The 13,283-nt window shown below is 46.0% G+C and overlaps 1 protein-coding gene across 2 annotated transcripts in view; it reads right to left on the bottom strand.

Annotated features, from left to right (window-relative positions):
* INTU (inturned planar cell polarity protein) overlaps positions 1-13,283 on the bottom strand; it is a 75,412-nt gene that overhangs the window by 45,205 nt on the left and 16,924 nt on the right. For both annotated transcript variants that reach the window (XM_084768505.1, XM_084768504.1), the window contains exon 2: positions 8,614-9,161. In XM_084768505.1, the coding sequence (XP_084624631.1) occupies positions 8,614-9,161 (548 nt within the window). The remainder of the gene's footprint in view (positions 1-8,613; positions 9,162-13,283) is intronic.

Below are 13,283 nucleotides of genomic sequence, written 5' to 3'. Positions count from 1 at the left end.
AAGAATAAAACGTCTTTATTCTCTTAAGCCTCTCACATGGTGGAAATGCTTGTGCTATTACACAGTTTATAGAATTGTAATTTTATTGGTCAAATGACATAACGTAAATGTCCATACACGTGCTTAACACTTTAATTCTTTAAAACTCTAAAACACTAATTTGTAAATGTCTCAATAAACATTTTTATGCCCATAATGTTTCTTCCTCCACTTGTGTGTGTGTGTGTGTGATATATGCACACATATATGTTGGTCTGTGTGCTCATGTGAACAAGAGGACAGAGGACGGAATCTGATGTTCTATCACACTCTGCCATATTACCTTGTGTCAGACTCTTACTGAATTTGGAGCCAGTACATATTATATAAGAACGCAGAACCTGGATATTTGAACTCAGGGCTTCATGTCCCCAGCTCCTTTTTTTTCCCCTTCCTGTTTTGATCTAGGCTTAGCAAACTTTTTCTGTTAAGGATCATACAGAAAACATGTCACGCTTCGGTGGATAAATGCTCTGTGTTTAACTCAACACTCCCCACAAGATCCACCTTGAACTCAGCCAGACAACAGATAAACAGGTAAAGCTGTGTGCCGTAATATTTTGTTTGGGCTCCAAATACTTTTCCTATGCTATGCATTACTTCAGCCTTTTTGACCGGTGATATAAACGCAGGTAGTAAGCCTGAGGTGACCTGCCAGCTCTGGATGGGTTTTCAAGATAAATGTCCAGGAATGAATTGACGGGATCAAATTATACACGGTTGCAGAGTGATACTTATGTCTAAATTATATTTTGAATAGAGTGAAAATTTTCTTTTTTTTCATCAATGAGAAGTAAGTCCTTTAGTATTGTCTCTGTCCACTGAAGCAACCAAGCCAGCAGGTCAGAGAGTCTGAGTGGGAGTGAGAACTCATGGGCCCAGGTCTACCTGTAACAAGCAGTTTGCCCCGAGTAGCAGCTGTTAACCCCTCTGTCCACTTCTGCAGAGGAAAATACATGCAGCAGCGGCTTCCCAGAGAGGACGCACTATAACTCTGTCCTTCCAAGAGACTCTGGGTTCCAGCCTCCTTCTGACAGCAGAAAGGCAAGAGAAGGAAACTGGTGGGAGACTGAACGCAGCAGAGACACTGCCCACAAGAAACGCGGGAAGAGGCTGGACGTGGTGATGCACGCCTTTAATGCCAGCACTTGGGAGGCAGAGGCTGGTGGATCGATGTGAGTTCGAGGCCAGCCTGGTCTACAAAATGAGTCCAGGACAGCCAAGGCAACACAGAGAGACCCTGTCTCGAAAAAACAAAAAAACCAACCAACCAACCAAACAAACAAACAAAAAACAAAAAACAAAAAACAAAAAAAAAAAAAAAGAAAAGAAAAAGAGTACAAATGGGGAAATAAAAATCTATTCCAAAGAGAAAGTGAACATATCTAGAAAGTAACACATTCAAGTTTATAAAAACCAAACCCACCTTAAAAATTTTTTTTTCAAATATTTTAGTTGTTTAAAAAAAAAAAAGTTCAACAACGGAATGAAAAAGTAGTCTATATAGAACAGAATACTAGCCGAGCACGGTGGACATGCCTGTAATCACAGCACTCCAGGGCTTGAGGACTGTAGGTTTGGGATCAGCCTATGCAACAGAGTGAATTCTAGGTTAGCCTGGGCTACACGATGAGAACCCGTCTCAAGAAAACACCAGAACAGACAACACAAAGGAATTCTACATGCCGGGCACATGGAATTTCCCTTTCTCTCTCTTTAAAAAAAAAAAGGCATCTTTGTGTGGTGGGTGAGGGGCAGCATGCAGGCCACAGTCTACACGAAGGGCACAGAACAGCATCTGGGGATTGGTCCTAGCCTGCTTTGCTTGAGACAGGGTTCTTGTTCTTCACGGGCCCGTGGGCTTCCAGGGACTGCTGCCTCGTCCCCCCTCCTCGCATGGGGCCACTAAGATTACCTGCACATATGACTGCATCTGGCTTTTCATGGGCGCTAGGGATCTGAACACAGGACCTTAGGAAGCAAGAACTTTGAGTCACCTCCCTAGCCCAACAGGAACACTTCTCATTGGATGTAGTTTGAGTTAAGGAAAAGGCACAGAACTGCCCCCAGAGGCACGGCAGGCATGGCTGCGGCTTCACATGTACACCAGGAGGTGGCAGAGAGGACAAAGGCTGTCTACACTCAGTGTTCTGTCGTGTGGATGGCTAAATTGTTAGTAGTCTCACACTTCCTGAAGAAAGGGAGCCTGAGATGACCACCACTTTGGTGTCATAGAGCCCGGACAGGGGGCTAGCCTGAGATGACCACTAGTCCAGGACCATGCAGGGCTGGGGTGGGAGGCGGGGGGGGGGGGGGGGGGAGGCAGACCATGTCCGAGATGACCCCTGACCTGCACCATAATACACAAGAAGGGCATAGCACTCCTGAGGTAACCACAGACACTCAGAGACCCCAGGCACTGTTGAGAGGAGCAAATAAGTGATGGAGAAATGGAAGAGAAACAGAAGAATGTGGGCTCAGTGAAGAGAGGCAGGAATGTGAGTAGCCAGTGATGACATTGGAACCATAGAGGGGTCCTGGCCTGTGCTGCCACTGGGGACCACACCTGGGTCCATACCCTGCAGCAGCAGGGGTCTGTTACCACCAAAGGCCAGGTGGACTTCCCTGGTCTGGGCTCCTGCCCAGGGACTGCTGATGTCTGAGAGTATTGGTCCCACCATTGCTTGGGCTCAGGAGGGCTGATCCTGCCCCTAGCTAGCTGCAGAGTAGAGCAGGGTCTGGTCGTGGGGGTTGCAGGTAAGCTAGCCCTGGGGGCATGAGAGCGGGAGAGCTGCCAGGCTAAGAAGTTCAGATACCTCTCAGGCCCAGATCTAGAGCTTTGAATTGGCCCATCCCAACATCTACCCCATCGATGATCTGCTGGAATGCCTGAAAAAGCCGGTCCTGCAGATCCAAAACTACAGGACCTCCAGGACACAGGGCAACAACAGGGTATCTGAGAGGAGTCCCAGTGAGGCTCCAGTATTGGTAGTGTAGCAGAAGCCAGAGGCCTCAAACCAGACTGATGACTCATTGCAATGAACATTTGCAAGCAAAGAAGTGTGCACAAAAAGGTACACTGTGGGACACACTGTGACACACTAGGGCTTCCACAATGAGATTTTCCCCCCTCCATTACAGGGGAGGTTGTAATGGTGGATAGTGGGTGCAAGGAGAGAGGGAGATTGGGGTGCATAATGTGAAATTCACAAAGAACCATTAAAAAGTTAAGAAAAGATGTAGAATATATGAGACACAAGAGAATACAGATATATGTACACACACACACACACACACACACACACACACACACACACACACACACACACACTCCCCATTCACGTGAAATTGAAGAACAAGCTAAATCCACTTTGTTCACAGAAGGCTGAAGGATGCTGACTGACCTGGGTACTGAAAATGCTGATTCCTGATCCAAGGAGGCAGGCAAACAGTACAAAGCACACATCAAAATGATCAATGTACACTTATGAATGAATGCTATACCTCAAAAATATTTCTGCCAAGTGAGCATGCAGCTTCAAAAACTTTAAAGAAAATGCAAAAAACAAAACAAACAAACAAAAAACTCCACGTATGTCATAGAAAACAAATCTACAGTTGAGGACTTAAACTATAAAGAACAGCATGGAATTAAAATCTTAATCTGAAGAATGAATGTATGCAATGGGCACAAAGGTGAATATCTGAAATTCCAACACTTGGGAGGCAGAGGCAAGGGAATGAAAAGTTTGAGACCAGCCTGTGAACTTAAAGTGAAATCTTGTCTTAAAAAAATAAAATTATTGATATCTAACTAGCTAGCTAATGTATCATTTCCTTCTCTCTTCTTATTCTTAAAAAATTCCAGTTACTCACACCCATCCAGCAGCAGCAAGACGGCGGGCATAAATCAGAAGAGGAAACAAATCTCCTGCAAGTTCGTCTACCATGGTGTGGACTTGTATCAGTGGCTAGTGTAGTGGAGTATTCCTATGACAGGCCTGACCAGGTTTGGGGAGGATCACGGAAAGACTTTGGAACTCTGGGCTAGAAGAGCCATTGAGTGTTGAGAGCTCAGTGGGGTGTTCTGTAGGAGCTGGGAAAATAAGAATGTTGAGAGCAGTGCAGAGGATGGAGGCCTGCCTTGTGAAGTTTCAGAGGGAAGTAGTATATCCAAGATTGGGCCTGAGCAGGTCCTGAAGGCACAGGCAAGTTACATGAAGAAGTCGCCCATGTGCCTATGGTTTCTACTCCTGCTTCAATGCTATCTGCTGCCAAGCGTGCTGAGGCCTCACTGTGTGTTCCCTATGACTGTCTGACTGAGAAAAGAAGACTAGGGCCTGGTTTACTGATGATTTTCTATGTTATGTAGGCAGAAGTGAACAGCTAGTGTAGTACAACCCCTTTCTGGAAGAACCCTGAAAGACAGTAGCGAAGGGAAATTTTCACAGTGGGCAGACCTTCAGGCAGTACGCATGGTATTACAGTTTGTCCTGAGGGGCCAGATGTGCCATTGTTCAATGGTTCATGGCCTATAGGCAATGGATTGGCTGGACGAACAGGGACTTGGACAGAGCTGGATTGGAAAATTGGTGAGAAAGACATCTGGGGAAAAAGTATATAGACAGATCTCTCCAGATGGGCGAAGGATGTGAAGATACTTGCGCCCCATGTAAATTCTCATCAATAAGTGACTCAACTGAGGAGGAGTTCAATAATCAAGTAGACAAGATGACCTGCTCTGTGGACAGTCAGCCTCTTTCCCCCGTCATGCCCAGTAGCCCATGAACAATGTTACCATAGTGGCAGAGATGGAGGCTTTGTATGGGCTCAACAACATGGACATCCACTGATGCAGGCTGAGATAACCACAGCTGCTACTGAGTGCCAGATCTGCCAACAGCAGAGGCCAACACTGAGCCCCAGATATGGCACCATTTCCCGGGGTGACCAGCCAGTGGCCTGGTAGTAGGCTGCCTATACTGGGACACTTTCTCTGGGAAAGGACAATAGTTTGTCCTTGCTGGAGTAGAGACTTATTCTGGTTATGGATTTGCCTTTCCTGCATGTAATGCTTCTGCCAAAACCACCATCCATGAACTTACAGAATGCCTACTCACTGACATGGTATTCTGCACAGTACTGCTTCTGACCACCAGGGAACTGACTTCACGGCCAACAGTGGGCCCATGATGACGGACTCCACTGGTTTTACCATGTTCCCCACCATCCTGAAGCAGCTGGCCTGACAGAAAGATGGTTTGACCTTTTGAAGACACACGCCTTTAATGCAGACCTTGAGGCAGAAAGACACCTTCTGACAGAAACCTAAATAAGGACATGGAAGAAGAAAGCTCTTGCCCTCTGCCTACTTGCCCTGGCCTTGCTAGTACATCCATTCCTTCACTGGCATTGGAGCCTTTGTCCTTAGGATTCCAGTAGGAGACGGCCAGCCTTGTGGGACTGAGCAACTACTAGATTCTTGAACTTTCCATTCATAGCTGGCCGCTGTTGGATTAGCTAGACTGAAGTCTGTAAGTCATTCCAATAAATTCGCTAGACAGACAGACAGACAGACAGACAGACATTCTTTCCATAAGTTCTGTGACTCTAGAGAACCCTGACTAATACACCCTTCAAGGAGCCATGGCCAATAGACTCATGTTTAGTCCTGGGCAGGGGAACCCAGTTATGATGACCAAAAATGAATAATATTGAAGAAAAAAGCCCTACCAAGGAAACAGGCAGCTTCCATGATGTAGGTAAAAGAGTAAATTCTATTCGCTCTAGTCTGGAGATGCCAGCTGGCTCCTGCTTTCAGCTGACTGCCAAACTTTAAGAAAATACTCAGCAATAGATATGTATGGGAGCAGCAAAAACTGGCACCATCCTGCAAGGGCAGCAAGTCTCCAGGATCTGAGCGAAGAAAACGCAGGATGGGCTCTGCTGTCATAAAAGGCTGTAAGGAGAACATCACTGGTCTGCCTGTCTTACTAATGACAGGCACAGTTAGAACAGCTGTGAGCAGACAGGCCACACTCACAAAGAGAGGCCAGAAAGCAGGGTGTTTACGTGCACATCACCACAGTCAGTAGCTGTGTGGTGTCCTAACTGTGGTCATCTGAAATAACAAGGCCGACAGTCCTTTACGGACGGAGCTGGGATCTTGGGAAACCTCATAGGAAAACGATACCTTTATATTTGTTAAGGAAAATCTGAGCCAGGGTTTATGGCATGTGTGTAATCCTAGCTTTTGTGATGTGGAGGCAGGAGAATCAGGAGTTCAAGGCCAGCACTGGGTACACATGTGATGATCCAATGTTTTGCATGTGAAACTAACTTAGTAACAACACATTCCCTTGGAGTCTACTGTGAAAATTAATGAATTGATTCTTTCTAAGGGGATTTATATAATTTATACCTCTAGGATTAGAGATCATGGATAAGAGTGTATTGGAACATAAACACACACACACACACACACACACACACACACACACACACACACACACACAACCAACCCAATAAACCATATAAAACACTGTTGCCACTTTAAAATAGTAGAGCGAAAAATAGCCAAAGAATCAAATACAAAACCTCCTGAAAGCTAAAAAGAATATCTGGGTTATAAAGAAGGATACTACAAGGATAGATTATGGACAACAGCTTGGCAGTTGTCCCTAAGATGTGGCCCTCCTTCACGATCACGAGTGCATCTGAGGGTCTTGAATCGTGATGAACATGGCTTATTTTAGGGCACAGCCCTTGGAGTTCACATGCAGTCTCTGCATGGGGCTGCTGTTTCTGAAGCTCCTCTACTCCACATGTACCAACACGAGCATTCCGCACTAAATGTTCCCAGCCTCAGCTCTCCCCTGAGTACGTGGAAAGCCATTCCACATGCAGCACACGCCTGGAAGAACAGCAATGATGACGGGACAGCACTATTGTTGCCACAGTGTCTATGTATACTGCCATGCGCGTCACAAGCAGTGAGTAACTCTGCTGGATGCCCGGCAAGGAGGCTTTCATGCATTAAAAGCTCCTAGAACTGTTATCAGGAGGAATGGGTGCCAGGGCAGACAAATGGAGCCCTGCAAGGCAAATGCTTTCCCAGAATTCAGTGTTCTGCCGTTCTTGTGTGGCTTTTTCCCCATGAGAAGTATGAGTGTGTGTGTGTGTGTGTGTGTGTGACAGAGAGAGAGAGAGAGAGAGAGAGAGAGAGAGAGAGAGAGAGAGAGAGAGAGAGAGAGAGAGATGCATGAGTGTGTGGGTGTTTGCTCCTGTCTATGCAGAGGCCAGAACAGGAAGCTGGCTGTTTTCCTCCATCACCCTCTGCCTTACTGCCTTCAGACAAGGGCCTCTCACTGGCCTGGATGCCTGCTGTTTGGGCCAGGCCACATCTCACTGCATGGTGATGTGGAGATACATTTTGGAACCCAGCTCTGCCAGAGATGCTTCAGACATGTCTCCTGAGGGTTACCTCTGTGATGATCTGTCATGTTGCCTGTCACGCTGTGATACTGTCTGCCTACTTCTGACGTGCTTCTTCTACTATCATGTGAGCTCTTCACACAGCAGTCGGCTCATCACCGCAATCTGTGTACACCTGACACTTGGTAGATGCTCAAATGTGGTCTGGATCAATGAACGAACCCTGAGATGCAGACGTCATGTCAGACACATGTTAAAATGTTTCTAAAATTTCTGTCTTAGGTTGGGTCTGTTGAAAAGATTGGCACCTTTTAGGATGGTTACACGTTTGAAGTTCTGCTAAGAATGTGTCTTCAGAGCCAGGGAGATGTTCTGGGCAGACACACTTGCCAACAAGCCTGGTGAGCTGAGGTCCACGCCCAGACCCCGCCGCCCCAGGCTGTCCTCTGACCTCCACACATGGCCAGGCACATGTGCCCAGGCACAAATAAATAACTAAATATAAGAAGGAATATATTTTCATGTTTGATTGGTCTTTAAATTTATAAAGTAGAATAAAGTTGCTAATTAACTCACACATTATATCACACAGCTTAAAATCAGCAATGTAAAACTACTCAATGTGTTCAAAATAACTTGTATTTTTCTGCCCCACACCGGTGGCCTATTTTAGACAAGCGCCCTTACAAAGGAGCTTATGTATAATACCGCTGTCCTTAAGAAGGTCAGCTGAAACAGTCTGCAGTGCTCCAACAACTTGGTGTCCTCAAGTGCAAACATACAATTTAAAAGTATTTTTATTCATAAATTATACACTTTGTATCATGTTATTGGATACAGCTGTTACAGCATAAATGATCACTGTATAATCAACTAACTTTCTTCTCCTTGTCAGCAAGAATAAGCAAGGCGAAATAAAATTATATTATTCAAAACTTGGAGACTAGCTTGGCTGTCCCCTGCTAGCTGCATGTGTCTTTGGGACACGGAAGCACTTCTTCTGACACCAGGGCACGTGGGGCACCATTTGTACCAACTTTACCTGGAGGCTGTAAATTGTCTCCTACCCTGTCGCTCACAGGCGCTGCCCTTGACCACGTATGTCTGAGAACGAGGCCTGGAGCTGGCTGCGGCACTTACCGACCAGAACCTGTCCGCTCTTCATGGCAGAGCCTCCGGGCAGCAGGCCGTGCACCACGAGCCTCTCTCCATCCGTCTGCTTCCCGCCCCGTCTCCAGCTCCGCTTGGTCTGATGGATGATTCCCACCAGCACCTCCAGGAGTTTGAGCTGCTCCCTGGCTTTGGTGACAGTGAGCCTTTTGGGGTTGATATAGACAGTCACATCCTTGTACCGCTGTTGCACGGTGACTCCGGGCCTCTGGTTGGACTGGTGCTTCAGGATGGATACTGGCCCGTTGTCGTTGCTGTCCTTTTTGTGGCAGCGCTTCGGCAGAAGTCTTTTGCTTTTCAAGATCTTGGTGAAGCGCTTGAGCTTGGGTTCATACTTCCTTCTCTCTCTGGAATCGTCCTCTTCGATGATGACTTCCTTCTCACTGAACCTCACGTGGTTCACATGGTTCACGGCCTGGCCCTCCGGAAGGAGGCTCTCCTCCTCACCCTCACTCAGCTCCAGGTAAAACAGTTCTCCGTTCCGCTGCACGCTGTCCAGCCACTCAGGCTCCAGGTCACTGTGTGAGAGAGAAGAGGTCACCTGAGTGGTCATGCAACACCAGGAAGACAGCTTCCTCTCCCTGTTGGGGGGGGGACGGACTGGTAGTCGAGATGGAGGGGGATGTTTTTGTAGAGTTTTAAAGAATGGGGGGAAGGAATCAAACAGGCAGAGTGATACCAAAGAAAATCAGTGAAAGGGGAGAAGGAGAGAGCCTTCTTTATAGTGCAGAAGGCTGTATTAAAAAAAAAAACAAATAAAACTTATTCGGGCTCACACTTGTAATTCTAACACTTAGGAAACTGAGGCAGGAGGACTGCATGACTTTAAGACTAGCCTGGACTACAAGTGAATTTCAGGCTACAGAGTGAGTGAGACTCTGCCTCAGAAAACAGAACAAAATACACCAAAACAATAACAACAGCAGCAGCAAAACCACCTCAGAGTCTGGGAAGATGGCTGGATGGGCAAACAGTTTGCTGCACACCCGTGAGGACCTGGGTTCAGACCCCCAGCACTCACAGAAAAGACAGACTGGGGAGGACGTTGCATACTAGTGTCCTCTGAACTGAAATGTCCCCTCTGGGAGGGAAGGGGAGGACCCTAAGATTCAGGAGATAAAGAAAATGTCACACATCTGGAAAGGTGAAAACCTGACTATTCTAGAAGGCCAGCTTTACAGAAGGAGCAGGCACTTTTGGGAAGAGGCACTGACCAGCTGCTGCAGAGAGCCCGCGCCTGGGCCTACGGAGCTGCGACAAGCTGTGCAGAGGGCTCTAGGGCTGAGGCTTCACCACTGCTGGGGTGACACACTGGCTTTTAACTTGTCCCTGTCCCTTGTAAGGAACTCCTTACTAACTCCAGCGAAACCTCACTGATTTACCACATTAGATGCTGCTGTCTACTCTACCATGGGTTCCCCCTTCTGGGCGAGTAGGTATATAAGTGTCTTCCTAGAAAACCCCCTCACATGACAACACAGTAGCACATGTCTAGCTTAAAGGGTGAGCTCCAGATTCAGTGGGGACTCCATCTCAAAAAAGGTAAAGTGCAATAAAGTCCAGTACCACATCTACATCCACAAGCACACACATGTACATAGAACACACACACACACACACACACACACACACACACACACACACACACACACACACACACACACACACCACGAATCCGGCCATTCTGTGCTTACAGCTCATTTTGGACATGTTAGAATTCATATTAGCCACTGAGAGTGTGATGGCATCCATAGAAGCCAGTTCTATGGAAACCACAGGAAAGCATCCCATTTGCATGGTGAGTTACTAGGACAGCTTCAGGCTCGAACAAGGCTAAGCACATCATGGACTGTGTTCAGGTACAATTCTCAGAAAAGCAGCATTCACCTTTCCACAAACTGCAACCCCAGCTGAAACAACCCAGCTATAATCGTAGTTCATAACGAACCTAGCTGTAACGTATAATTTCTGCACACCTCCTCATTAGCAGTAATAGGAAGAAAAGTAAAGCCAACACTTTACATACTTCACCCTGTGGCTGTAAAAGAGGATAGATGGGGCGCTGGCTATTAAAAGCCCAAATTATTGCCATTCAAATTATTGAAACAGCATCAAATAGCAACAACATCCATACTGTGGCAGTTCCCTGCTCACACTGTGTCCTGTCTGGAGCTACAGTCTGCCTTCTGAGCTGATGCTCTTTGAAGTGACGCCTGTCTTGTGAACCCACCATGTGGGAACAGCCTGAAGCTGAGCACCTCGCGAGCCAGTGGTTCTCACCCTTCCTGACACTGTGACCCTTTAATACAGTCCTTCATGCTGTGGTGACCCCCCACGACCCCAGCCATAAATTTATTTTCATTGTTACTTCATAACTGTAATTTTACTACTGTTATGAATTGTAATGTAAATATGTGTTTTTCAATGGTCTTAGGTGACCCCTGTGAGAGGCTCACGGCCCAGAGGTTGAAAGCCACCAGTATAATCTGTGTCCTGATCTTTCAACCAAACAGTAAGGCTTTCTCTGCCTTTTAAAGTATTTATTAGCAGCTCTGGCTCTTTAACCTAAATTTCTGTCAAGTGATGCTTTCTGAATATCATGAAAATTAATTCCCAAAATATCCTATCCTATTACTGCCCTGGTCTATATAGCTAATTAATAATTTAATTATTCAAGTGTTCATGGGTCAAAAAAAAAAAAAAGAAAGAAAAGAAAAGAAAAAGAAAGACACAGGTGGCTTAAAATGCCAAAACTAATACTTCACTGGTCTACTTGGTTTCCAAAACTTGGCATCATTTTAGATGCCTAGGGTCACTCACCACATGTCACCAGACACATACGCCACAGTTTCAACCTCACCTTCTAGCCTCACAGAAATCAGTGTTGAACAATTCTGTAGCTCTACTCTGAAGATTCACATAACTGTGTGCCTACTGCAAGCCTTTAGGTGACCTTAACTGGCATACTGTGGCTCGGCTATGAGGTGTCTCCAAAACACTTATGTGCTAATGCTTCTTCCCAGGCAGTGGGCTCGAGAGAGGAGACCACAAAGGTCCCATCCACTGACGAATTCCCAGATGGCAGGGCTGCTAGGAGCATGCTCTCAAACTACACTCTGTCCCCCTCCCTTCACGGCTGCCACGAGGAGAGCAGCTTCTCTCTGCCATCATGTACTGCTTCTCCCACAGGTCCCGAAACAGAGAAAGGAAAACATTTCTTTGAAATCAGGAGCCAAAATAAATTGTTCCTCGCTTAACTACTTGTCGAGTGCTGAAAAGTGACTGGCGCTTAATAACTGAGCTTCGTGTCAACGTCAATAACACATGGTTTGTCTGTTTCACCACCTCACCCTTTCGGTTTGCCATGAAGACATCTTAGATTCATGAGCACCGCTCCATTCGCTAAATATAAGGCTGCTTCATCTTAATCATGACAATTTAAGTATGAATTCACCTTTTGGTTATGCTTTAAAGATCCATGTGGGCAGAATGTAGCAAATACACAAGGCCCGCCACTGTGGGAAATAAAAACACCTCTGCTGTGATAGCAAGACGGCTCAGCAGATCACAGTGCTAGCTGCCAAGCCTGACAACCTATGTCCATTTTCCGGGACCCGAATGGTGGAAGCAGAGACCGGACTCCACAAAGTTGTTTTTCTCAACACATGCTACATGGTACATATGTACATCCACACACACACTTGCAAATAAACACAATAATAATACAATAAAATTAAAGTTAAAAAATAAACACCTTTGCTCTATGGGGAAGAAAAACTGGGAAGCTGCATATGGTAGGTACAAGTCAGAGGCATAAAGGACAAATGGTGGGAGAGGGTTAGGGAGCCAAAGAGAAAAAGAGTACTTAACAACTGGCTTTCACAGAACAGGGCAGAGCGCAGACATTGCCTTAACCAAGAGAGGGATGCTGGGAGACCAGGCATGGGCTGAGAAACTGTTACACAAACCACAGGGGAATAAGAAGAACTGATGACGAGCAGCAACACGACACGCTGGGTGGAATCCTGGAACCCAAACGGAACAGTAACAGAAGAGCAGCAACATCCAAATGAAGTCTGGAGTCAGCGCAGAGGCCAGCATTAATGTCTTACTGACGAGCGAGTAACAGCTGTGTAAGACGTTAACATGGGGGGAACGGTTTTATGGGAGCACAGGAGTACCTTTGCCACTTTCTATAAGTCAAAAAATTAAAAAAAATTCTTTTAGAAAAGGAACTAAATTCACAGTTTTGTAGTGCATGGATCTCAAGTCAGCAGTAGCATACCTTTAATACCCCTGAGACTCCACAGTACAAGCTAGGACGTTCTCACCATGTTAATGTTTTCTGAAAAGTCACCGTTGTTGATTTTACTTCTTTCTAGTCAGAAACAACCTAGGTTTACAAGCTGCTTACAAGGTCTGAGGGTTCTTTGATTGGTTTCCAAGACCCTTGGGATAAAGTACACAGGAGCAGCATACTGCCAGGAGGAAGAAGAAAATGTGAAAACCAATACGTTCACTTACGGTTGTACCATAACGGATCAAAGGAAACCAACTTGAGATGATGTTAATAGCTGCCAATTCCTAATGTATTCCAAAACCCTAGGTTTATAGGAAACCTCTCATTTTCCCTTTCTGAA

The sequence above is a fragment of the Acomys minous genome, assembly GCF_964271855.1.
Source record: "Acomys minous genome assembly, chromosome: 19".
Classification (NCBI taxonomy): Eukaryota; Metazoa; Chordata; class Mammalia; order Rodentia; family Muridae; genus Acomys; species Acomys minous.
This window is presented reverse-complemented; position numbering and strand designations above follow the sequence as displayed.